The sequence below is a fragment of the Mustela nivalis genome (genome assembly GCF_964662115.1).
Source record: "Mustela nivalis genome assembly, chromosome: 1".
Classification (NCBI taxonomy): domain Eukaryota; kingdom Metazoa; phylum Chordata; class Mammalia; order Carnivora; family Mustelidae; genus Mustela; species Mustela nivalis.
In genome coordinates this window covers 93,787,590-93,813,572 of record NC_139020.1, presented here as the reverse complement: position 1 = coordinate 93,813,572, position 25,983 = coordinate 93,787,590, and the positions used below count along the sequence as shown (strand labels likewise).

The window sequence follows — 25,983 nt, the reverse complement described above, 5'->3', positions numbered from 1 at the left end:
CACAGATGGGGAGACTCTGGGGGCAGAAAGAGGAAGAAAGATGTAAGGCACAGAGGCCACTGCCTAGGCTAAGCCACACAGAGGTAACCTCAAGGCATGATAAATCTTGGGTTGATCCTGCGAGGAGGGAGATTTCAAACACACTCTGTCCACTTAACAAGTATGTCCCGTTAAGAGAAACTCAGGGTTCATGCCAATCAACAGCTTGGTCCATATAACCTGTAAACATTAATGCTGTGAGCACAACCATACCTGCTAATTAGAAAACCTAAAACATTTCATTCCTACGATCATTTTCAGAGTAAATATAGCCCCAGTTTGAGAAAGCTTCATATTTGACAATGTAGAAAAAAAAATGAATTAGATTCTCCCACTCCTGGCTTTACAGATACAATAAAAATGTGATCTTATTAATCCAAATTATTAAGCAACGTCTCCTTAGAGCTGAGGTAGACGTGCAGAGGAGTGAAATGCCACATGGCCTGAAGATGTCCACAGTCTTTTCTCAGGCTTTGGTCATTTCTAGGTGCAAGAAAGTTTATGTGTGAAGACAGAATTCAAAAATTCTGTAACTAAGGATTTGGTGTGCTAGAGATCATAAACTACAAAAGGGTGTTCTGTGCAAACTGAACGACAGCAACGAGGAACAAATCACCAAAACACAAAAATGGTACACAGTGACATGGACACGTGGCGTCGGGTCTCCAAGTACCTACGCAAATGGGAATTAGATGACTGAGCGGAGGCCAAGATGCCTCCCAAGTTAAGTCACATCTGAATACCTTGGTTTTTTCAACCTTTTCATTAGTGAAAAGGGAGACCAGACACCTAAAACGGTCCCTTGTACTTTGGAAATCCTCCCACGAGCAGAGCATGGGGAGCGCGATGAAGAGGGCAAAGGCTACACCTGGAGGGCTGACGGGCCTCGGCCCTGCACTGCGATGTTGTTCCAGGTGTTACAGGGCAGCTCTGAGCAGGGCACTGACATGACGTGGGTATGCTTTAAGTTTTTCTCTACATATTTATTGGAGGGAGAGAGAGAGAGCGCGCGCACGCACATGTGCAAGCAGGGGGAGGCGCAGAGGAAGAGGGAGAGGGAGAGAGAATCTCAAGCAGACTCCACAGTGAGCACAGAGCCTCACACGGGGCTCAATCTCACGACCTTGAGATCATGACCTGAGCTAAAACCAAGAGTCGGGCACTCAAATGACTGAGCCACCCAGGCGTCCCTGATGTGGTGTTTTGAAAACTCTCTCAGAAGACTGCTGTGTGGCAAATACTTTTTGCTAGGGCAAAAGCAAAAGCAGAGAGGCCAGTGAGAAGGAATGCCCGACCCTGGCGAGAGATGCCGGCTTGGAGTCCAGTGGCAGTAGCGGCAATGAAGTAGATGTGGCAAATTATGGTTTCAGCACATGTTCCTGAGATGAAGCCAACAGGCCTTGCTGACAGGCTTGGGAAAAGAGGACAAGAGATGCAAGTGAAGACTCTGAGCTTGAAGAGCAACAGGGAAAAGGAAGATGAGGCTCTACTTAAAGAACACCTACTGTCAGGGAGGCGGACAGGAAGTGGTAACTCCACAGGGATGTGGAGTCAAGAGCGAGGATCTTGTTGTGCTGGGGAGTTGTTTGTGGGTTTGAGGTAAAAGATACTACAGGATGGGGCACCTGGGTGGCTCAGTGGGTTAAGCCGCTGCCTTCGGCTCAGGTCATGATCTCAGGGTCCTGGGATCGAGTCCCGCATCGGGCTCTCTGCTCGGCAGGGAGCCTGCTTCCCTCTCTCTCTTTCTCTCTGCCTGCCTCTCCATCTACTTGTGATCTCTCTCTGTCAAATAAATAAATAAAATCTTTAAAAAAAAAAAAAAAAGATACTACAGGATGTCTGGTGGAAATGATCCAGCGCAGAGAGAGAGAAAGAGATTGAGTCAGGAAGAGAAGTGCCTGTATCAGTGGTGAGAAGGGGTGAAGTTTATCCAACCAACAAACATTTACTGAACACCCATTAGATATGCTTTGTTCTTGAAAGGTTTATGGTACAAAGCATAGTTAAGTAATATAAATAAATTAGGCAGCAAAGTAAGATCCAATAGAGGCCAAGTATGAATGGACTGTGATGGATAAAGGCTGTTCACCTACTGTAACAGAGTGAGGTGGGGGGGCAAGCACACACGGACATTAAAGGAATGACTGATTAACTTATCTGAGTTACTAATCAAGTCTGGGCAAACATTTTTCACACAATTGTTCCCAATCCTACTTTTCCTAAGACAAAGACTTTTTTTACTTTCATGCTCCTGAAGAACTGTGCAAAGACAAAAGGGTATTTATTTAGTAAAAGACTGAGCAAACCCTGTTTTCTCAGTCACTAAAAAAAATCTTATCGGAACAGTTCATGTAATGATTTTTTAAAGTTTTACTTTCCATTTAAATTTCTTCCCAAGTGCTACATGAATGAGTCTGCAATATCTTTACTATTTGGCGATATTCAGTAATACTGAGAGAATAAGTACCGTCACTTTCTGGGAAGCGGACTATCCATTTGGAAGGATCGTCTAGGAGCTGGGGTGGGTTCGCGTGGACCTGTGCATCTTGCCGAGGTCACCCCACCCCCCCATGTGAGAGCAAAACCTGACTCACCCTCAGAGTGTCTTGCTCTGGCCATCCAGGCCAACCAGTCAAGCACAACACAGGACCTGAATAAACAGACATTATTTTCCAAAGACTAGTACATATTTTCAAAATGATTCATTTAAAAATCAGACATTTTTCTGATGCTTCAGCAGCAATACCAACTAAATGAGGTAAGATTTGCTGTTATCAAAAGCCATACTCGGATATTCTTAAAAACCATTACTACTTCTACAGCAAAAACACTTACCTCTGGAACTATTAATGTTCACAAGCACAGACCTTTCAATCTCAAACCAGAACAAGGACCGGGTTAATGGTTTTCATTTAGACAGTTGAACTTAAATTTCCTTCTTACTACACCAACCTGCTGAGCCGCGTCTCCATTCACCAAGTGAGGCATCATGGCTACCTCTCCGTTCAGCAATGGTGGCAGTTCCAGAGGGATTTGGTCGGTCATCATCATTGTGACGTACATTCATGGAGAATTTCCCTCAACTGGCTTCCTGCAAGAGAACCACCATTTTTTAAAAAGGACCCAGGACCCCAAAAAGTCACCTAGAACAACATCAGCAATTTAAGTGCACCATCAGGAAGTCAGCTGAAAGTCAAATTATTCTAATCCTATAGTGCAGAGTTATTGTGCCAGGCCCCAAGGAGGGGTAAAGCCAAAGTAAGAAAATGGCTGAACTAGAAGACCACCAACCTGAGTCTCCAAGCAACCGTGTGAACATAACCTCCCAGACCTAGACTTTGTCGTTTAGTTATAGATTTTTTAAATATATGAGTAATTTTAACTACCCTACCCCAGGGATCTTTCTGGGGCTAAAATGAGACAATACTGTGAGATGGTCAAGTGTCAAACAAAAACTGGTGGTATCATTATCTTTAATTACAGGAAATAAGGCCAAAGAGGATGACCTACAAAAACAGGTATTCCTTTTCATTAGGATCAAAATACTGTTCATAAGCAGTTAATTCAAGCAAGTTAACAAAGCTTACACTGCAATTGTTGCAATTTCTGACCCTGCCACTAATGTGGTAATTAATCATGTTCTAATTATCTCTCTCCTGTCATTTCCTTGAATTGACTTTAACATGCTGTGCATTTATGTCTTCATCACTGTGCAGATCTTGAACTCCCCTGTATCTCAGACAGAACCCATGGCACCTTGTGCAGAGTAGGGCTGAAAAGCAAACCCTTGCTTCCTCGGAAAAAATTATTTTCATACAAGTATTCAAGACAGCACAAAGCCATTGTCACTCCAAAAGGGTACCTGCTACCAAAAACTACCTTTCCAATTCAACAGTGGGAAAATAACAACAAATTTCTATTTAAAATTATAACTTGCTGAGGCATCTGGGTGGCCCAGTCAGTTAAGTCTGCCTTCAGCTCAGAACATGATCCCTGGGTCCTGAGATCGATTCCCACCTTTGGCTTCCTGCTCCGCAGAGAGTCTGCTTCTCTCTCTCTCCCTATGCCCCTCACCACCACTCACTCTTCCTGTCTCTCTCAAATAAAGAAAATCTTTTAAAAAATAGAAATAAAATTATAGTTTGTTCTTTAAGAAGTATTTAATATCCTTCACTTATGCCTAAAAATTTACAGCATAAGAAGTTTAATATCATGTGCAAAGAAGAGAAAACGAAGACACATGTTTTAGATCTGTTCAAAAACAAATGGACATGCACATTTATCACATAAATGATATCAAATATCAAATCAAGGATATCTGATCAATGAATCCTTTAATCCAAATCACAAATGGGAACCCCAATGTCCAAATCAAGCAAAAGAGTAAGATAAATCCTTTAACAATTATCTCAAAGTTGTCTCAGGTGTGACAGAAATAGAATATTTTTCTCATTCTTAAACCCCTCCATTCTGAACATTAAATATACTTCCCTCTCCTGCAATCCCACCCAAAAGAAACCCTTTCCTGGAAGTATCAAATGATGCATAAAAGCCACCCAAGAGACTGTAAACTTTTTTATTTTAAAAAGGTAAAATTTTACACTGTTCATTATAACCCCATTCAGAGAAACTAATTATTTTAAGCACCAAACAACGAAGTCTTGTCCCAACTAGGGAAGCATATTCTGTAATAACAGGTCTTATAATTCAGTGTTAATAGTACCATCCTGCTGTTTTTATGAGGCAATTACTCAGTTCCTAAGCAAATAAAAGTACAAAACCCAAAGCCCAATAGTTTATCCTGATGAAGGAAATAGATTCTTGCACAATAAAATTAACTAAGATAATTCCATTGACACAATCATGACATCACTGTTTGATTGAGTAGGTCAAATGAGGGAGAACTAATGTCCATTTCAATTTTATTTCTAATATATTTAATCCTCCCAGTGCATAAGGATAGGACAGCTACTTTCCTCAGACTGCCGATATTACACAGGCTTGCTTCTTAAGTGGAATGTTTTATTTCATGTTTCTTCCAAATTGCAAGTTGGATAAACAGGACAGTCATTTACATCAGGGGTCTGAGTATGTAAAGCCTTGGGGTGAAGCGGCTCTCTCTTCCGCCTTTTCCTCACTTTCCCCAGGAGAGTCCCAAGGCACTGTGCTGGGGAGGTTGTGGTGCAGGGATTATGGCTCCCTCTTCTCCCCCTTCCCCCAGGGAGGGGCCAAAGCCCTTTGCCACAGGAGCAGTCCCAGCCTTCATCTCACAGACAAACCCAAGGACGGAATCTGTCCTTCTTTTCTCTTCCCAAGAGGGGCAGCTGGAGCAGACCCACTTCAGGGACTTGTCCCTAGGTCCTTTCAGCCTCTACTCTAGGTCCTTCCATTAGGCCAGAGACTGGTAATGAATGGGGAGAGGGGTAGTGCAAAGGACTGAGGTCCTCAGTCAGGACCTGCTCTGGGCTGTGGGCTCCTTCTCTCCACATGGTCCAACCCAGCTGCCTGATTTTTCAGTACTGGGGTTTGAGACTCAAATCCCATCAACCTGCTTCTCATTGTCTCTACCTAGTATCTGCAGGTACTGGGTAGCAGGAGATAGCTGTAATCTGAAACCAAATTCAGGCATTCCTGGTCCCCTGTCCTTAATACAAAAGAGTATCTCAAGGCCAACATTGTATCTAACAGTGACAATTCCAATTTAAGAAAATTTCTGGTTGGCGCCAAGTTAACCCATGGCACTTGCTATTAATAGGAACATTCTTAACCACAGATGTCCGGTCCAAATTATGGAGTTAAATCCAGGCTCTGCAACTGTGGGAAAAGGGGCTAAAAGGTCCTATAGATGGAGAATGGGAGAATAGGGGACCCACACAGAGTTACAGAAACACCCAACGAAACCAAGTCCACTGGGGAAAAGAGATAATTATAATTGCATTTGCTTTTGAAAACTGTACAGGCAACTTTGGGTAATGCAGCCAATCCATAAAGAAAAAAGATGCCTGAATCCTTTTTCCCCCCTGCTACAACAGATTATCTACCTCGCCAATGTATGGTGATTATTTCAGATTACTGGGAGGGGGGCCAGGAAGGGGGAAGGGAGGACAGAGGGAACTGGGGAACTGTACTTGAAATAAAGTCAACTATGTGACAATCACTCGGACAGCCATCAGTGTGAATTTATAAACATCCCACACTCCTAATGCCTAAACTCAACCACAGTTAATCGTGGAGGAAACTGAAGAATGAATAAAGGGAACAAAAGCCAACGTGAAGCCGGGGGTAGAGCCTTGCTTCTCCATAACCAAAGCTGCTGATCTTCTTCTCCATAGGCTGCCGGCTTGCTAAAATCCAAGCCCTGTTTTTCTAATCCCTAAGAGTTTTATCAGAGGTAAACCAAACTTTATCCCCAGTGGAGTATCAGGTAAAAGATTCATCTAAGAAACAAACTGAGGGTTTTGGAGGGGTTTGTGGGGGGCTAGGTTAGCCTGGTGGTATTAAGGAGGGCACGTATTGCATAAAGCACTGGGTGTGGTGCATAAGAATGGATTTTGGAACACCCCAAAAAAAATTAAATTAAATAAAATTTTAAAAAAATAAAAGATTCATCTAGGTGGGGAGGTACTTGCAGCCAGCAGTATTTAAATTCCCATTTCTAGGCTCTCTGCCCATACATACAGTAGTTTCACTTGACTGGAATGCAAAAGATATAATGAAGAAAGTCAGTAAGTTATCTCTAAGCAAGATAATGCCCAGCTATTTAGCAAGGCAATGGCCTGCCAAGTTGTCCCTTAAAATGATCATGGAATTTAGCGTCACAGATGAAGCAGTAAGTGTGGAAACCTTATTATCCAAACAGTTAACTTTAAGGAACAAAACTTACTTTATCTGTAATGACTGTGGACAGGAATGACACATCCCCCTCTTTAAAGAGCAGGCTGGTCGTAACTTGACTTCTTAGGGATGTGGGTTTATTGTTCCCAACGATACTGTGTTTAGTCACAAGGTGATGTGTTAAGGAGTTACTGAGGCATTCTGACCTTACATATCTGGAGAAATTCACCCCTACTTCAAAATCCTATGGGTAATTGTTGGTTTTCTCCTCTTTCTCATGAGGCCATACTGCGAGCCACACACCAAACTCCCTCGAATTTCAGGACCATATCCTAAACTTGCTGTCTTACATATTCCTTGGGCTAAGAAGCCAGAGGGCTAGTCATGTACACACATAAGGGGAAGGGTCCTTGTGGGCTCACTGAAGCTCCCAGATGTGTCTTCAACGATCTTCCTTGATCATTTGCTGATTATCAGCTCTAAGAGAAGCTGAATGGCCAGTTGGGTAACCTCCAGAAAACTGAGCTATGCCTGTTTTTTGTTAGAGTCAGAAAGTCTCGGGAGAAACCACCCTGACAAAACACTTATTTTCCAGAGCTCCTGGGTGGCTCAGATGGTTAAGCATCTACCTTCAGCTCAGACCCATCCCAGGGATGGAGCCCCGTGTTGGGCTCCCTGCCTAGTGGGAAGCCTGCTTTCCCTTTCCCACTGCCCCTGCTTGTTTCTGCTCTCGCTGCTTCTCCCTCTCTCTCTGTCAAATAAAAAAACAGAATCAGAAACAAAAAACACTGATTTTCTTGGTCTGGGTTCCTTCTTTCCTAGACAGGTGTGTATCTAAGCCGGCCAAATGGGTCCCAGAACTCACATTATTTTATTCAAGGCTGTGCCACATTCACACTCTCCCCCTGCACATAACCAAGTTCTTGCAAGGACCCCACCCTCTAGACCACTACCCTTCACGTATGAAGAATAAAATTGTGCTGCAAAACTAATATGGATTTTAAAAAATGAAAAACAGAGGACCACAGAGGACCCCTGCTACAACACTCTTCTAACCCTCTCTAATTCCCCCATCCTGCCCCCAAAGCTCCAAGGTCTCGCTCCTTGTCTTCACTGTACTCTTACCCATACTTCCATTTCAAAGAATTGGGTAACAACCACAGGCCTTCACCACCTCTCCCCCTAACCACACATCCTAACACTAAAACCACAAGTGCTTCATGCCTGGCCAGTTCTAGCCTTCTGACTTACAGGGGAGGGATGTCACGTGAGCACTTGTGGTTACCTTCCCCCTCTCCTTGCCACATTCAGTACCTGCTAGCGAGGCCCAGCGCTAAGGGACTTAGGGAAGAAGTCCCTCGAGAGCTAACAGCAGTGGTGGGGGCTGGGCACTCTGGGAAACAAAATGAACAGATCCTCATTGTTAGTAAGACATTTTGCTCCGTCCAAACATATGCCCCAAAGCTTTTTAAAAACACCTTATTTTAGGGGCGCCTGGGTGGCTCAGTGGGTTAAAGCCTCTACCTTCGGCTCAGGTCATGATCCCAGGGTCCTGGGATCGAGCCTCATGTCGGGCTCTCTGCTCTGCAGGGAGCCTGCTTCCTCCTCCTCTCTCTCTGCCTGCCTCTCTGCCTACTTGTGATCTCTGTCTGTCAAATAAATAAATAAAATCTTTAAAAAAAATTAAAAAAAAAAAAAAACACCTTATTTTAAAAGAATATTACAAAAGGTCTTCAGTTTTTACATTACTCTAGACAACTGGCTTATTACTTTTTCCTCTTATGTTGCTTCCCCCACTCCAAGTCTATAGGCTGGGTATATGGCCCCAGCCTATACCAAGAAACATACTGGCCAAATTCATGAAAAACCTGATTCTCAGGAGAGAACCGCAGATCCATTTCCAAAGGCCGGAGAAAGCAATTATATACTAGGAAGCTTTTCTCACTTGAAAAAAACTAAAACCCTAATCACTGCTGGGAGAGTTTTAAGTCGGTGGACCTGGCCTTCAAATTAATAACAAAACATCCTGGTCCCTCACTCCATGGGCCAATGACCCATATTTCCTTACATTAACTCAAGATGTGAGTTAGCAGTACAATACCCAAATTAGTTTCAGATGACAAGAGAAAAAGAAACGTCACAACACAAAAAGGAACTACCATCAGAACTCAAGGGCAGCCGGGCTGCAGGATAAGGACTTGAGTCTCCGCATTTAAATCCGGTCAGGGCAGAGGCACCGCTCCCAAACTTACTTTACCTACACTCTGATGTGCTTTTTGACTGACTTCTAGACTATCCCAGAGAAGTGTCTAGAAAAGCAGCTGCAGTAAGGGAACCAATAAGAAGACTGCACATGATCAGTGTTAACTTTTTGCTTCCATTCTGCAGTTTAAAATGCACTTTCAAAAATCAAATGGGTTCCTTGTTGAAAGGGAAATTGACAGAAACACATCAATAATGACAGAAACCTCTTACAAAGCAACAGGGCAAATAAGTCATATAATATATATTAATAAATAAATAATTCATACTACTCAAGGTAACTATGATTCCAAAAAGTTTGCATCTTTTCCAATAAAACACAAAGTAACCCATCACATTCACACAAACTAAACAGCGTGTAAAACATTTTGCTTGCAACATGCTGGTTCTACAGCCTGAGAAAAATATCGTCATAGGCACATTAGTAAAATCAAAGCTGGGTTCATACTTCAAGAAAGTTTCCTTCTCGGCTAAAAATACCAACTGACTTCTAATAGTGAGACTTGATTGCCAGCCCTGTTTCAGAATTGTCACAAATGTACCAGAGAAATTTTCTAATGATTTATATAGTAGTAATAAGAAAAAAAAAATACACAAAGTTTAAAAAAAAATTTTTTTCCTATTGCAAAGCCAAAAAAATACAAAATACAAAATATGAAAAAAAAAAAAAAAAAACAAACCCGAAACCCAGCAGTAGTCAAAAAGACAACAGGACAAACTTTTCAATCACAGAAGCCAGCGGTTTTTCTTTGCTGGGTTGTGTTTGGGTAAAGGGGTTTGAGAGGTTACTAAGAAATTACTGTATTCTCTTTTAAGACAATGTAACTATCAAGCAGCTAATGCTTTATGAGTGATTACAAGTTTCTAAATGGCTTCCAATATAAAACCGAAGTCTAATAAAAATTGATAATGACAAACGTTTGTGCAGCTGACTTACACTTGTCTGTGCCACGGCTGTAGCAACAAATAAAAATGCAGAAAAGCCAAAATTTTGACAGAGAATCATAAAGCATATGAAAAAAAGAAACAACTATGTTCATGAACCTCCTCTCATACCCGACTTTATAGACTTATGCCATCAGTCACAAAGACTGGCAATTCCTCAACTGTGGTCTTCCTTTGTAAGCTTTATTAGCAAGACTTAGAAAGACAAAGAGGAAGGAGGGAGAGAGCCGAAGAAATGAGGGGAGAGAAGAGACAAAAGTTAGCTGTACACATTCCTACAACTAAGGTGATGCCACAGTATCCTTTGCTATTTTCTTTTCCTCATGAGAAACAACTCTCTCTTTACTGGCTCCACGCTGATTTGAAACTCTGAAAATGCTTGTCCTTTCTAGCCTTCTGAGCAAAATGAGAAACAGCTTTCTAGTAATAACTATGGAAACAGCAACAATAGGGGGAAAAAATGATTCAAACAAAACAAACACTGTACCATCATCTGTACCTCTGAAACAGAGAAAGAAATGGCGCTCAAAATCCACACACATCTGTTCTGGCCACTTCCCCGTGACTAGGAGAGTAGGGTTTGACTCTCCCTTGGAGGCAACCAGAAGCCAGTGCCCTGTGCCCGCTTCTGCCCACGCAGATTAGCGTGGGGCCATTTAGGAACCTGCACATGATGTGGTCTGGGGGCTTTTTCTTGCGCTCACCTCTCCCGTACTCTGTGGGCTGGAAAGGTACTTGGGTACAGGCAAATATTCCCCTTTGCTTTTTAGTAAATCAAATGAGACTGGGCAGGGGGGGAGGCTACAGAGAGGGACTAAGGATTTTTATCGGAAATTTTCACAGCCTCTCTGCAATCGAGGGTTCAAAGAACCAGCGCACTATGGTAAACAGCTTTCTAGTAGAGCAACCCGAAGACTGGGTAGTGCCAAATCCGAGTCCTAATCCACAGTTTGCCCAGGTACTCTGAACTTAATTTCTTCTTTTACAAAATGACAAGATTATAGATTAGCCTTTAAGGTTCCTTTCTGCTCTTAACAGACCATGTTTCAAACACCACTGCCGAATTCATACAGATTAAACTTAAGCTAGGAGACGTTTACTTGAAACCCTGAAAACCTCTAGTTACTCTTACTCATGAAAGTAGAACCTGAGCCCTATGCATAAAAGAAGAATCAAAGTAAAATGCTGGAAAAAGAATGTATTGAGCAAAGAGTGATGGTAATCACGGTGTTTGTATGCCAATGAAATCTAATTTTACAGCTGAGTTCCGCACAGCTGTGGAAGAAAGACTCTTGCCATGGCTTGCCACTTGAATGAAAGAAGGAGTGGTGCTAACTGTTCATGCAGAAAAACCTCTTGAGACATGAGCAGGACCTGGAGGTATGCACCCAGCTGGTTGGTGGAGGCACAGATTGTCTGGAATTTGTCTTCTTGTCTGATACGGGTTCATTAGCGAAGTTAAATTACAGTTGTCTAAAAAAGTTCTCAACCTTCAAAACACTCTTGCCTTTTGCCTACCATTATAAATACAGGATATTGGGGCGCCTGAGTGGCTCAGTGGGTTAAGCCTCTGCCTTCGGCTCAGGTCAGGATCTCAGGGTCCTGGGATCAAGCTCCACATTGGGCTCTCTGCTCAGCAGGGAGCCTGCTTCTTCCTCTCTCTGCCTGCCTCTCTGCCTACTTGCGATTTCTCTCTCTGACGAGTAGATAAATAAAATCTTTACAAAATAAATAAATAATAATAATAAAATAAAAATAAACACAGGATATTGAGGTGCACTGTTTAAATCCACAAAGAAATCCTGGTCAGATGAAAAACACCACCACTGTCACTGCCTGCCCTGGTATTAAAATAAATAATGGTTTGATCAGCAAGTGAAAAAGAATGGTCCACAGCAATCTGGGGAACAGAGATGGGGGCTAAGTAATCTCATGGACAGACCCTGCCTTCAAGAAGATCTAGATGCTTCTGTGGTGTACTTTCAATTGGCCTTTGCTTAAATGTCAAGGCACAGCCACGTCTGAAGGCAAAATGACTATACAGAAGGCACTGCATTCAGTGGGGGGCGAAGACTATAGATCTAAGGCTTAGATGCAAACATTGGAATAATCTGAGGCTGCTCTTCTAGTTCTCCAGAGATACTGCTTCCACAGCACCCCACCCCCAGCATGTCCCAAATATTTAAGAACACCTAAAACCTGAAGGGAAAAAAAAATCACGTCACTGGATATTTACAATCTCTGGACCTGAGATCCACATTCTCAGTTCTGCAAATGTTAACTAAAAGGAAAGGGACCCCACCTACCAAAAAAGTTGACCAAACCTTTGTTTGCTTCTTTCATTGTTTTTAAAGGATGTTTAAAGAAGTTTACAAGTGTAATTAGACGTTTTTATTAGAACACCTTGACTCCAGCTACACTGAGCACAGTAAATGTGACATCCCAAGGACAATCTAGGCACCTACAAGGAAACACTGCAAAGCTCTGAGCACTTATCTGTACATATATCCAAGTCAACTGTCCCACAGACTTAACCCATGAATGAGAGTAACTGAAAAATTGCATTTTCAATGTCATTTGGACTTGTATGGCTGCTTCTTTCTATCTTTTTCTGTGGGACATTGAAGAAAAGTCTAGGAAACTCCAGTCTAAGAATGGAAAGGTGATTTCTCAAGCCACCCCTTGCCCCCAGATTGAGGCCTTCCCACCCTCACGTCCACCCCCAAATACTCACCCCCAGCAGCATAAAAAGATAGGAAGAGATGACAGGGGAAGTCAGAAGACATTCACTCCTTCCCAGAACCAGAATCTCCCTCCTTCCCGAGCCCTCAGGCACAACCATCAGCCTGCAACTCCACAGCGCTGTGTGTGGTATGTGGTTCCATGTATTCCTGCATGGGCTCTCCATGTCTCAGTTTCTTCATCTGTAATATGGGTTCCTTCACACAACTTCTAGATTCCCTTTAAAAACCCAGTATGTACTATTACTGTTTTTAAGATATGTATCATGAATTAAATTCCCTTTCCTGCAACCACTGAGTACCTAACAGCCACACATAACACCCTTTATTTGGGGGGAAATAAAGTGTTAAGCACCAAATGACTGACTGCTTCTGGAAAAAGTGAGAAGAGTTCTGAAGCCGTTCCTTCAGCCTGCTAGGGTGAAGACAATCATGTTCATCCGGCCTCACGCTATTCACCTGAAGTAGGAGCGAACATCAAGGAACTGGCCAAAGGAGACTCAACAGAAAGTGACGGTAAGGAGTCCTTGCTCTCTTAACCAACTGATTGACATGCAAAAATCTCACAACCAAGGCAAAAGGAGAAACGCTTATGAAGAATTCACAGGTCAGTGGTTTTAAAATTTCGGTAAAACATGATCATGGTGTGTCTTTCCAATGTCCATCATTGTTGAGTTGCTGTTGTGCACCTGCAACTGACAGGCTGTGGGTCAACTCTCCTTCCATTCTCTGCCCACCCACCCCCGCCCTTTTTTTTTTTAAAATTGAACAAGCACAGGATACAAAATTCAAAAATTAACTGTCAAATCTGATAAAAGTATATTTCTTTCCTATTAGAGTTTTTCAGGTATCCTTACCCAGGTGCAGATTTAACAATTTATAGTGGTGCCTGGGTGGCTCAGTGGGTTAAAGCCTCTGCCTTCGGCTCAGGTCATGGTCCCGGGGTCCTGGGATCGAGTCCCACATCGGGCTCTCTGCTCTGTGGGGAGCCTGCTTCCTCCTCTCTCTCTGCCTGCCTCTCTGCCTACTTGTGGTCACTCTCTGTCAAGTAAGTAAATAAAATCTTTAAAAAAAGAAAAACAATTTATAAAACCTTTTTTAAAGCAGCTTAAGGAAGGTTAAGCTAATTCACTGTATCATCATCTAGCCTGGATGGTTAGAAATTAACCAGGGAGGAAAACAAACCTGCATAAACCAGATTTTAAGCTCCTAAAGGGATCAATCCTCCACAGGGATTTTTACAAAAGCAAAATTACTCACAAAGAAGGCAGCTCAGCAAGTCACCGAGGAGGCTGCTAGAACAAGGCCTTTGCTACCAAGGGTTTCAAGATTCTATTATTTTTGATTATCTCACAAGAACTTAGTTGAAACGTACCTTCTAAAATAGCACCAAACCGGGGCGCCTGGGTGGCTCAGTGGGTTAAGCCGCTGCCTTCGGCTCAGGTCATGATCTCAGGGTCCTGGGATCGAGTCCCGCATCGGGCTCTCTGCTCAGCAGGGAGCCTGCTTCCTCCTCTCTATCTCTGCCTGCCTCTCTGCCTACTTGTAATCTCTCTCTGTCAAATAAATAAATAAAATCTTTAAAAAAAAAAAAAAAAAATAGCACCAAACCAAAGGACCTGAACAGAAACTATCATCCATTGTTGGAACAAATATTTACTGAGTGCCACTAGATGCCAGGCACTGAACTAGGATCCTAGGATTCCAAAAACACAGGCATGGGGCTAAACAGCATTACAGTGAAATATTATACTCAGTAACGAAAACGTAATCCACACTGACACTTCTGATGAAACAACACGAAGTCAGCAGACCTCCCTGCTCTATGCAACCTTTCATCTGAGATAAGCTCCAGGGTCTAAATTTGGTTTCCCAGCTGTGGCCTCTCTTTTCTAGTCTTAAGTGTTCCAGAAGATGAATTTATCTTCGAAACATGCCCCTTACACCTCAGTCTTCATTTCTGATCAGCCAGGAGGATACTAAAATTATTGCTTTCATCAGCTCATACAGAATTCAACCACGTTTATTTCACAAACTCAGTTTTGTCTACTCCTACAGATGTCATAAAACATCCATTATAAGGAAAACAATCTGCGCCGTCAAAATCATTAATGTTTTGTCTGATTTACTCTTAAATATGTTATTTCAAAGATTTCTGACATTTCATTACTAACTGTAGATGTCGGTTCACATATATACATATTTTTAAATATGATTCTTTGCTCCACCTCTGTGGGGAAGGGGGTGGGTGTCAATGAGAGAATAGGATAGGATACGCTGAAAATCACTTTATAAGCATGGTGTTGTTGCTTGAAGAATCACTACAGCTGACGACATTCTCATAAGCAGCTTTGATTTTCCCTTAAAGTGACGGAACACAAAGCAAACACCAGGTGTTTCTTGGGGCTTATAATATACTGAAACAGAAAATTCACAAGAAATGACAAAACTTGCAAAGAAACAAATTAGCAGGTGCAAAGACTCCCATAAGGAAACAACTATTTACTAATCTACTTACTATTTCAGATTAGCCCATTTTTATAAAATTTTAATGAGGTAATATATGCAAACCACATTATTAAATCAGACTAACATTTTTTAAATTATAAAAATGTAATTCTTTACAAAAAAATAATTTCTGTTTTTCAAGGGGGGGAAAATGCCCTGTGACGTACCACAGAGCCTTAGGGAGGCTGGTTTTAACAGGTGAAAATAATGACCAGTGTACACACAGAGTTTATGTGCAAATGGATGAATCGAGATGTCAAATGCACGGTGCTTGCTTACATTCTAAACACTCCATTTGAATAATGAGGACATCATTAATTATATAATACTATTTGTTAAGAAAATGTAAGAGGGCTGCATTCGTTTATTTAATGAATACATATCTAGGTTCTGCTCTGTGTAAGAAACTTTTACGCTGAAATCATGCAAATTCTACATCTGAGGAGTCTAACAGGCTTCAAAACTTTTCCAACAAAATAATTTTAAATTTCAACTCTGATACAAAACCGGTGTTCTCCAATTTTCATATTTCCTCAGAGGAAAATGCATGAAAACACACCAGAAAATGTTTCCATTAATGTGACTAAAGAACTCAGAAACACAGAGAATGAAAAAGACAAGTAATATTTTAGGGTTATTAATAGTTATGACTTCACAAACTTCACAAAAGGGTCTTAGGAATGCCCAAGGGACCCCCACACCACACTTTGAGAACCAATGCACTAAACTAAGTTGCTTGAAGGTAAAAAGAAATTTTTAAATTCCCTCTCTAGGAGACCAAGATTATACTCCCTATTTTATATTCTGTATATCCATAATTCCCCTGACAGAATCTGAACAAAAAATGTATTAATGCAAATGAAAAGCTCTCCAAACTCTAGCACTGATTTCTCTCTCCAGGACTTTATGTTACACTCTGTAAAGCACTTTGGTGAAACAAATTCATGTGGGGAAAATCTTGAAGGAAGTAAGAGCAGTATGCTGGAGGTGTAAGAAAATGGATGTTGAGGGCCAGGTCCTACCTGTGGGGTTGATCAGCAAAACCAGAGTTCAGGAACAGGTGGGGACCTGACTCCAATAAATCCACGCCCACTAGATGGGACTCCGGTTCAACATCTGTGGTCAGACTCATACTCCGCATTCAAAGCAAGTCATCAGCTGGCCTCACCATCATGGTGGACATGATGGATTGCCCAGGTCACACATCCATGCCAGCATGCCAGCTTGCTCACTGACCAGCAAGTCTGCTTTGTAGGGAGGCTGGAAAGATACACCCTACTGGAAAAATATTTATTCTTCCAGATGGAGAAGGAAAATCTGGAAACATTGAGTTGATGGAGCCCCTTGAAGAAATCTTTGGAATTGTGGAAGGAGTTGGAAGAATAATGGCCAAGGCAACCATCATGAGTGCATCCTAAGTCCAGTTTAAAGAAGATAACCATCCTTTGATCTTGGACTTTACAATGGAGCTATGAAAATCACCCATGAGTTCCCTCAGCTTTCCTTTGGGGCTTGTGCAATAATGACGGATCTTGATGCATTTTTCATGATTGCAAATGAGCTACACTAAAAACTGTTAAAAGAGGCCCCTGATATTTGAGGGAGAGATTTCTGTGATTTCTAATATTTAATCTGCTCTCTTTCAAATTTCATTTACCTAACTTTATTAGAGACTGAAATAACCCATTTTTGATGGAACCTGTATATTCATAGTTCTTACCCAGGTCCTCATCAAAAATCACTTATCTGGTATATGGTCAGGTAAGCTATAAGAACAAAGCAGCTTCCTTTAGTTTTGATTAATAAAAGTTAAAATGGTTAGAAAAAAAAAATCAAGTCCAAGGAATAAGGACAAAATTTTTTTTTATTTTTTCTCAAGGAAGAATCATACCTATTCTGATCTCTAGACCTTCACTTACTGCTCAATGAGCCCACTCTAAACCTAAACCCAGAGACAACCTGATCTAGTATTTTCTATCACTAACATTTTCTTTTGCCACAGCCTATGATATCTTTCAAAGAATCCAAAGAAAGTTTTCTGTGGCCTCAGTAGAACTCTTAAAACAAGAAACTCAAGTTTCAAATATAGACAAGTCAGCAAGACAGTGAAATTCATCTCCTAGAGCAACAAATTAACAAAACTAAAATACAGCATAGCTACTGATTTGCATTCAACAAACAATACCAGATAAGACTTCCCTTTTATTTTTTAAAAATAGATTTAATGGGCATATTAATTTTCCACTGGCCACTATAAATAAATGGAACTCCAAAAGATCTTTCTGTGCAAGGGCGTTCTGGCCGGTCACTGTTAGCCTGACCCCGAGTGGAATGTGTATTTACACTGCAGAGAGGCGGCATTGTGTGCCGGTGGGAAACCACTTCTCACAAACCTCCCATTCAACTGGAGAGCTCCACAATAGGTACTCACACAGGAAGCAGGCCTTGCTAAGAGCACCTCTGGTTGTTCCAGAGAGGACTTTTCCAAGGCAGCAGGTCGGTGAACCAGCCATGTTCACAGGCCCTGACTGCCTACACCACAGGGTGGACAAAGCTGGTGTTGTCCCCAATCACTGCCCTGGGTTCTTCCCAAAGTCAAAGTGAAATGGTCCCAGATTCCATTTCATTTTTTAGCTAATCTCTCAGGACATCACTTTGTTTAAAAAATAAGTAAAACAAAATAAAAAGATATCACAAGGCCATAACATCTTTTTCTCAAATACGCTGTACAATACTCTAAGAATCTACCGCTTTTCAAAGTCCTATGAGAAGTGTTTGTACTGAATACACAACTTAAAATATCAAAACTTCAAAAATCACTTCCTTATCTCCCCTGAAAACTACGCTTCCTTAAATACTGACCATTTTTCATTAACTGCAAAGGAAAAAAATAATTATTTAAGGCCTCACAGAAAAGCAGGCATGGTCAGCATCACACCAGTAACGGCTTCTGGATGCGTATGTGAGCAAATAATGGTGACCACTTACACACACCATCAAATCCACCAAGTGGCGGCTGAAAAATACAGTTAATAGAGAGGTTTTGTCAATTCAATAGGAAACAACTGCTCTCTTTCCTACTTATAACTACATAAAAAACACAACCTGGTTCTTTCAAAAATGTGTTCGTTAAATTCTCACTGCCCCAGTTTCTCAACCTGCAAAAAAGCGGTAAGCAGCTGTTTCCTACAGTAATATTTTTAGACCATTAAATAATTTAATGATATTGGGCAAAGGGCAACTCTTCTGGATTGTTTTTCTTCATTTCTCTAATTAAAGGAATGAACTCTGTGATCAAGGTCCCCACCAGCTCTAATAATCTATCCGTTTGGGCCCAGCAACAAAGAATATCACAATTAACACATACCTGGATTAAGTATTAAAAGTGTAACATTTAAGGCAGCCACTGGAAAAATAAAAGGTATCTGCACCCATGCCAACCATAAATAAGAGCACTTACTAGCCACAGGAAGTCACTTTTACAAAACAGAAGTAAACCAGAAATACCACGAGGAAATGCTCACGACCCAATGTTAAGTGAAATTTACCTAGTCAGGGGCGCCTGGGTGGCTCAAAGCCTCTGCCTTTGGCTCGGGTCATGGTCTCAAGGTCTGAGATCAAGCCCCGCATAGGGCTCTCTGCTCAGTGGGGAGCCTGCTTCCTCCTCTCTCTCTCTGCCTGCCTCTCTGACTACTTGTAATCTCTGTCTATCAAGTAAATAAATAAAATCTTAAAAAAAAAAAGAAAGAAAGAAAGAAAGAAATTTACCTAGTCAGAGTATGTATGTAACATCCAATTATTTAAAAAGACTGAAATGAAATAGAATCAAACTGTTAACACTAGTTACACCCTAGGATAAATGAAATGATGAGTTCAGTATTTTTTTTCCTTTGTACTTATTATAGCTTTGAAATTATCCTACAATGAGCAACTGTAATTTTCACAATGATAAAAGTCAACTCTTAGAAACATGGTTTATTTCCATTTATTTTGCTCGGTGTGATGGTTTACATTTCTGTAATGGAAATACTTTCAAATCACCGCCCAATGTAAAATAAAGACCTAAAGGACAAGGATTTGGCCAAGTCTCACAGAACTGGTTTCCACCATTCAGCCCTAACTGTGGGACACAACAATGGAAGAACATCTCCAGTTGATTAAGTAACAGATTTGGTAACATTTACAAAACCAGCCCTCGGGTCATGCTTGCTGCGTAATCCCCAGATTAGGCATGCTCACCAGGACCAACCCAAACAGTATTTGGTTTTTTTGGGTTTCTTTTCTTTCTTTTTTTTTTTTTTTTTAAGGGAGTAAGGAAAAGGCAGGTTCCCCAGTCTTACTTTTTTTTTAGATAACAAGCACTCCAAAAAATCCTCTTCCAATTGCCAAAATAAATCAAACTTTGTGGGTGGAGAACACTCTGTCAATCAAATGAGACTGAGCAAAGATAAACTAATAATAGAAATCTGTTACATACTTACTTAGCTGTGCTAACTATGCCAGTCCTTAACTAGCACAAAGGATTTCTAAAACCCTGGCTCTGGAAAGTACAGGGTGGAGTCAGAGAGCTCCCTCAGGGTTGGCAGGCCTCCTCCTCAGTGGAAAAGTAACTACCCACTCCTATCTTTGTGGGTTCTCGCCACCGCACCCTCCCTCATGTGAAACCTTCTAAAAATATTTGTCCCATATTTTCATTCCCTCATCCCCATATATTGTAACATATAACACATGTTCACTCTAGGAATCTGGAAATACAGAAAAGCAGGAAGAAAAGTTTTGATTCTTCATAATCCTATCACCAAGAAACCTCCACTGTTGAAATGGTGATGTGTTTCGTTTCAGTTTTCTCTATCCCCACGAAATTCATACAGAGGGCAACAATCCACACAGCACAGATCTATTTTTTACTGGATACTTCATGATCCTAACAATGACATTGACAACTTTAAAGAAATAAGCAAGAACTTGTTCCTAAAAATCTCAATTTCAGAGATAGTAGCAAAATCCTTTTCAAGGGTCCTCGACTTTGGCAGAAAGATAGGGGAGGGGAAACATATTTAACCCATATGCCCAACATTCACATAACCCAGTGCACAGCCAGAGGCAGAACTTCTTTCTAGAAGACATCAGGTCATAATGACATAACACTTTTAGACTGTGTACAAGTATTTAACCAGAATTAGGAAGTGAATGATCCCCATGAATTACTTCACTTTGTTCCCATGTTTATATACATATAAGTTTCTAAAAAGTAAAAAGTTTTATTCTCTCCTAAGAGCTGTAGGATGTTTTAAGTTAACTGTTTATAATACTTCCTTCACAACTATGAACCTACCCTACCCTCTCAGAATGTATATACCAGGAATCAAGGTCAATAGCACTATGCCCCCAAACACTTATCCCTGAGCATCTAGGTGTAATGATGCCAGGAAAATCATTAACAAGACACAAACTGGCAAAGACTCTGATGTGAACTAAAATATCTTCGTACTAAGTATGAACACGGCACAGAAGAGTGGAAAACTGGAAACTACCTCAACCATACAACAGAAGACTAATTTTAAATGCTGTACAAAAGATCTGTTAACAAAGACAGCATTTGCAACCCACTGTTTATAGAGAAGTAACAACACAAGGAGTCACATGTTAAATACAAGGTTTATGCCTTGGTCGTGTTTGTGCAAAACTAGGAATGTTTATTTTTCACACAGGAAAAAAAAAAAAAAAATCAAAGAATATACCCTAAAGTGTCCACAGTGATTATGGTGAGAAGGTAGGATGAAGTTTTATCAACATGTTCTGATTTTTTTTTTAATGATGCTTTTGTCGGGGGCGGAAGGGGGTATATATAGAACACGCAGCATCTTAGGGGTAATCTCACTTTATCTGTTGAAGAATCTAATAGAAAAAAATGAGAAACAGGTATCTCTCAATGGATATCTGGATGGATAATGGATCCAAAAATGGATATCTGCTCAATGACAATCCTATTACACCAAACACAACTCTATGACTTCCCTATCAGGGCCGCTGGTTGTGAGAGCCCAATATTCTAAAATCCTGCAATAGCTCACAGGTGTGGTTTCCCCTTCACTCTAGGCACAGCTGGGCAGACCAGCTTGATGCCCGAACTGTGAACCTCCTAGAAGCCATTTTCAGTTTCACGACAGATCAGAGAAGTCGAAAACGGAACCCTGAAAAGTTCAGTTCTGACTCAGACTTGTACAAAATCTAAACATCTCTAACAGACCAGAGGCCTAAAAGTATCACAACCCCAATTTTTTTTTTAATTACACTATATCCTTCAGTTAGTGATCCCAGGATTTCCTCTCCCAAACAGTCAGTAAAAATACAGTTCTTTGGAATAACAGGATGATAGGAATAGATAAGGTCAGAATGAGACAGAACTGTGTCTGAGTCAGTGAAAAACATAAATTGCTGATTATTTTTAAAGCACCACTATTAAAAGCATTCTTCCTTTGATGGAAGTAGGTTATCCCTGACCCTTCCTTTCTGTTACCACCACAAGCAACAGCACCCTCACTCAGGAATTAAATCACCTCTAGATTTCTGGAAACCTCTGAAACCAACTTATCCTGCCTACCATCTCTCTGTGGCCCCCCTTCCATCCATTCTACCAGATACATGCAGACCATGTAATCCATTTCTGGAACATCACTTGCACTATGTCACTACTTGCTCAAAACCAGTGATTCTTCCAGCAGAGGCTGGAGAAGCACTCATAGGAGATGTGGAATGAGGGACTTCAGACTGCAGGAGAAGCTGATCCAAGCACTAATGGCCCCGATTAGGGTTTCTCTAAGTATGAAGCAGGAACTCTGGGACCTCATCAAGTGGGGTGCTTGCTAAGGAATGTAACTCCCTCACAAATGTCTGTAGCAGCATTATTCCTAAGTGCCAGCTGACCAGAAACCACCCCAACAATGGAGTACATCCAGACACTGGAATGTTCTTTGGTGATTAAAAAGAAATGAAGTGGGGTACCTGGGTGACTCAGTGGGTTAAAGCCTCTGCCTTCGGTTCAGGTCATGATCCCAGGGTCCTGGGATGGAGCCCTGCATCGGGCTCTCTGCTCAGCAGGGAGCCTGCTTCCTCCTCTCTCTCTCTGCCTGCCTCTTTGCCTACTTGTGATCTCTCTCTGTCAAATAAACAAATAAAATGTTTAAAAAAAAAAAAAGAAATGAAGTACTGATACATGCTACAACATAAACCTTAAAAATAGTATGCTAAGGGGTGTGCTTACGGTTTTGCCTCAGTTTGCCTGACCCAGATTGCAATTCTCTGCTATAGTACCCCCGGAAAAAAAACATTTTTGTGGATTTAAAAAAAAAAAAAAAAAAAGAAGGTATGCTAAGTGAGAAAGGCCAGTCACAAAAGGCCACATACTACTGTAGGATTTCCTTTATACGAAATGTCCAGAATAGGTGAACTTCTAGAAACAGAAAATAGACTGGTGGCTTCCTGGGGCTGGCTGGGGGCAGGGGTGGAGTCAGGAATGACAGCTAACTGGTAGGAAAGGGTTTCTTTTAGAAGGTACAAGAATGTTCTAGAATTAGATAGTGGTGATGGTTGTAAAGCTGTGAATATGCTTTAAAAATATTGACTTTTACATCTTTTTTTTTTTTTAGATTTTTTATTTATTCATTTGACAGACAGAGATCACAAGTAGGCAGAGAGGCAGGCAGAGAGAGAGGAAGGGAAGCAGGCCCCCTGCCGAGCAGAGAGCCCGATGTGGGACTTGATCCCAGGACCCTGAGATCATGACCTGAGCCAAAGGCAGTGGCTTAACCCACTGAGCCACCCAGGCGCCCTTGACTTTTACATCTTAAATGAGAAAACGGTATGGTATGTGACTTTAAAAATACAGATCCCTCAATTCCACCACCGAGCAGAATCTCTGGAGGTAGGCCGGATTATCTTCCCTCCAAACAAGGGCAGAAGATGTGCATTTTCACTAACCCACCCTAAAAGGTGCTAAAGTTAACACTGCCTTACCTTTTTCCCCAACAGTATCTAGACAGACTTTGTTCATTGTGCCTCTCAAAAATGTGTCTTAGTCCCAATACACCCAACCATTCTGTCTGGCATATCTGCTACTTAAAGGTACCTCAAAATTACACCAGTCCACAATGACCTCTACCAAGAACCCTTTGGGCATTCGTATCCTCAAGTGTGAAATCAGCGTGATGGACTACTAGACTTTCCTCCACATCTGATAGCTTGAGCGTCTCTGAGGAGAGACTCAAGAAAAATGCTAGACAAGCAGACCTTCTTCCATTCAATTTCCCTGTTATATCCAAGTAACACGTCTTGTGCAACTTTTCCCCCTACTTAATTTAATACACAGGAAAGTTAAATAACTTATTGAGTTTTTTTTTTCAAGGCTAGAGAAAGGGTATTCATTACAGGGTCCTCAGGACACCAGTATAGGGTATGGTATATGGAAAGGCTCAGCTATCTGCTGAGTCCTGCATACCGCAGAAGTCACTGCTGCCAGGCGCAGTCTATTCACCGACTTCTGGCCTTTCTGAGGTATCCATACAGACCTTTTGTGGGGAGACCTCTACTTTCTGTACCGCTTCTGACTGACATAGGATGTTTGCTGTTCTTCTTTTCCAACACTACCAACCTGTATCAAAAACACCTGTAATGTGTGTCGGCCTTTCTGCCAGTAATGATGGCTTGAAGACAGCACTTGGACGTGGTTAAGGTTAGAGGTACATTCCAGGGCATGTAATGAACAAAGGTAGCTGGCCTATCTTGTGAGCAATCCGCAGTCTTATTCTCCGAGGCTGCCTACAGCCATTCATTACCGCCCTCCATCTCCCAATTACAACCCCCAAACAACGCTAGGTCAGTAAAATGCCACAGCGCTACGGTAATATTACCGGAAGCAACGCAACTTTGGAAATAGCTCTTCAGTGACTACTCTGGTCAAGATAAATACAAACTCCACATGAAAATGTGTGTTAAAAGGCAATGCCTACTAGAAAAGGCCAACTTTTTTGAAGAACCTAGTAACTTTTAAATCCCATTTTATTAGGTACAGATATGCATTCTTTTATTTCCAGCAACTACAGTGACAAAGCTAACTTTGTAAAGCTGAACTCCAAGATGCTCCAAAACAAATACACAGGGACACACACGCGTGCACACACACACTCTCATTCTCATTCTCTCTCTTGTAATAGGAAATTATGAAGTACTACTTGCTATTACAATGCCCATTTCTAAATCTACAAAACAGGGGCGCCTGGGTGGCTCAGTTAGTTAAGCATCTGCTTCCAGCTCAGGTCATGATCCCAGGGTCCTGGGATCGAGCCCCACATTGGGCTCTCTGCTCAGCAGGGAACCTGCTTCCTCCTCTCTCTGACTGCCTCTCTGCCTACTTGTGATCTCTGTCTGTCAAATAAATAAATAAAATCTTAAAAAAAAAAAAGCAAATAAATAAATGTACAAACTACGGGACTTCTGTAATTTCTAATATCTTTTTGGATGCTTGCAAATCAAGAGAAAATATCCAATTCTTCAGATTGGTCTTTTCACATTTTACTATCATACAGATAGATTAAAACCTTGGTATTTCAAATTAATTGAGGAAAGACCAACTAAATACAGGAAAGGAAGCACCTGCAAGAGCAAATTCAAACGCAGCTAGACCTTTCAACAGTGTTGCCAAGTGGAACCCCTACACTTAACAGATAAGATACACTTGTACTTCTAACAACTGCTACTTGAAAAATATTTCCCCCAGTACTTCAGAAGACGGATTTATTCTACTCCCACTCCCCAATTCCCCAATCCCAGGGTAATTTTGCTAAGCTGTTTTTCAAACTCTTCACAGACCATGAAGAGATGACTGGGATGAAAAAACTAAATTTGCCACCTCATCTCCAGTACCCAGATCACAAGTTTTGTGAGCTGGACCCTAAGTAAAGGGATCGATTTATATTCATAGCCCTATCCTGTTACCTGAGAGAGCAAAGTGACCATAAACACTACCCGGGAGAATCAGGACACCTGGAGCACCCGGGTTTCATCATTAACGCTTTCTCTGCTCCCAGGCACAACTCCTAGGCACAGACCCTTCTCCAGTCCCGCACTGTGCGCTGTTCAGTGACAGCCCCAGGGTTGTTCTCACATGCCCACGCCAATTAATTCAGTGCCTGCCTAGAGATAGTGCTGAGAAAGATCCACTGCACTGGTTCCGTGATAATGAGAAAAGGCTGCCAAGGCCCTGAGATTAAGAAGGGATGGGGTGGGGGGAACGTCACATATTTGCCACCCACTGATCAGAAAAAGCACCACAGACCTTCCCCACTTGGGTTTCTCAGTAGTTCAAGAACTGACGGGGCAGAAAAGAGGAGGTACTTCTGGTGTGGGGTGACAAGGGGCGACAAAGTCTCCAGTCTCCGTCTCCAATTCATTGAACATCTCAAAGACCCTACTAATATCTGATCATTCAAAAGTGACTTTTTTTTTTTTTAATGTTAAGCAACGTCTAATAATTAAGATCTCAGATTGGTGGGAAGGTGGGTGAAATAGGTCAGGGGATTAAGAGGCACAAACTTCCAGTTACAAAACATGTAAGTGGCAGAGATGAAAAGCAAAGCATAGAGCATATAGTCAATAA

At 41.5% G+C, this 25,983-nt stretch overlaps 1 protein-coding gene across 2 annotated transcripts in view; it reads right to left on the bottom strand.

Annotated features, from left to right (window-relative positions):
* FNDC3B (fibronectin type III domain containing 3B) overlaps nt 1–25,983 on the bottom strand; it is a 342,975-nt gene that overhangs the window by 264,903 nt on the left and 52,089 nt on the right. For both annotated transcript variants that reach the window (XM_082688730.1, XM_082688731.1), the window contains exon 2: nt 2,992–3,130. In XM_082688730.1, coding sequence (XP_082544856.1) covers nt 2,992–3,102 — 111 coding nt within the window. In that variant the 5' untranslated portion in view covers nt 3,103–3,130. The remainder of the gene's footprint in view (nt 1–2,991; nt 3,131–25,983) is intronic.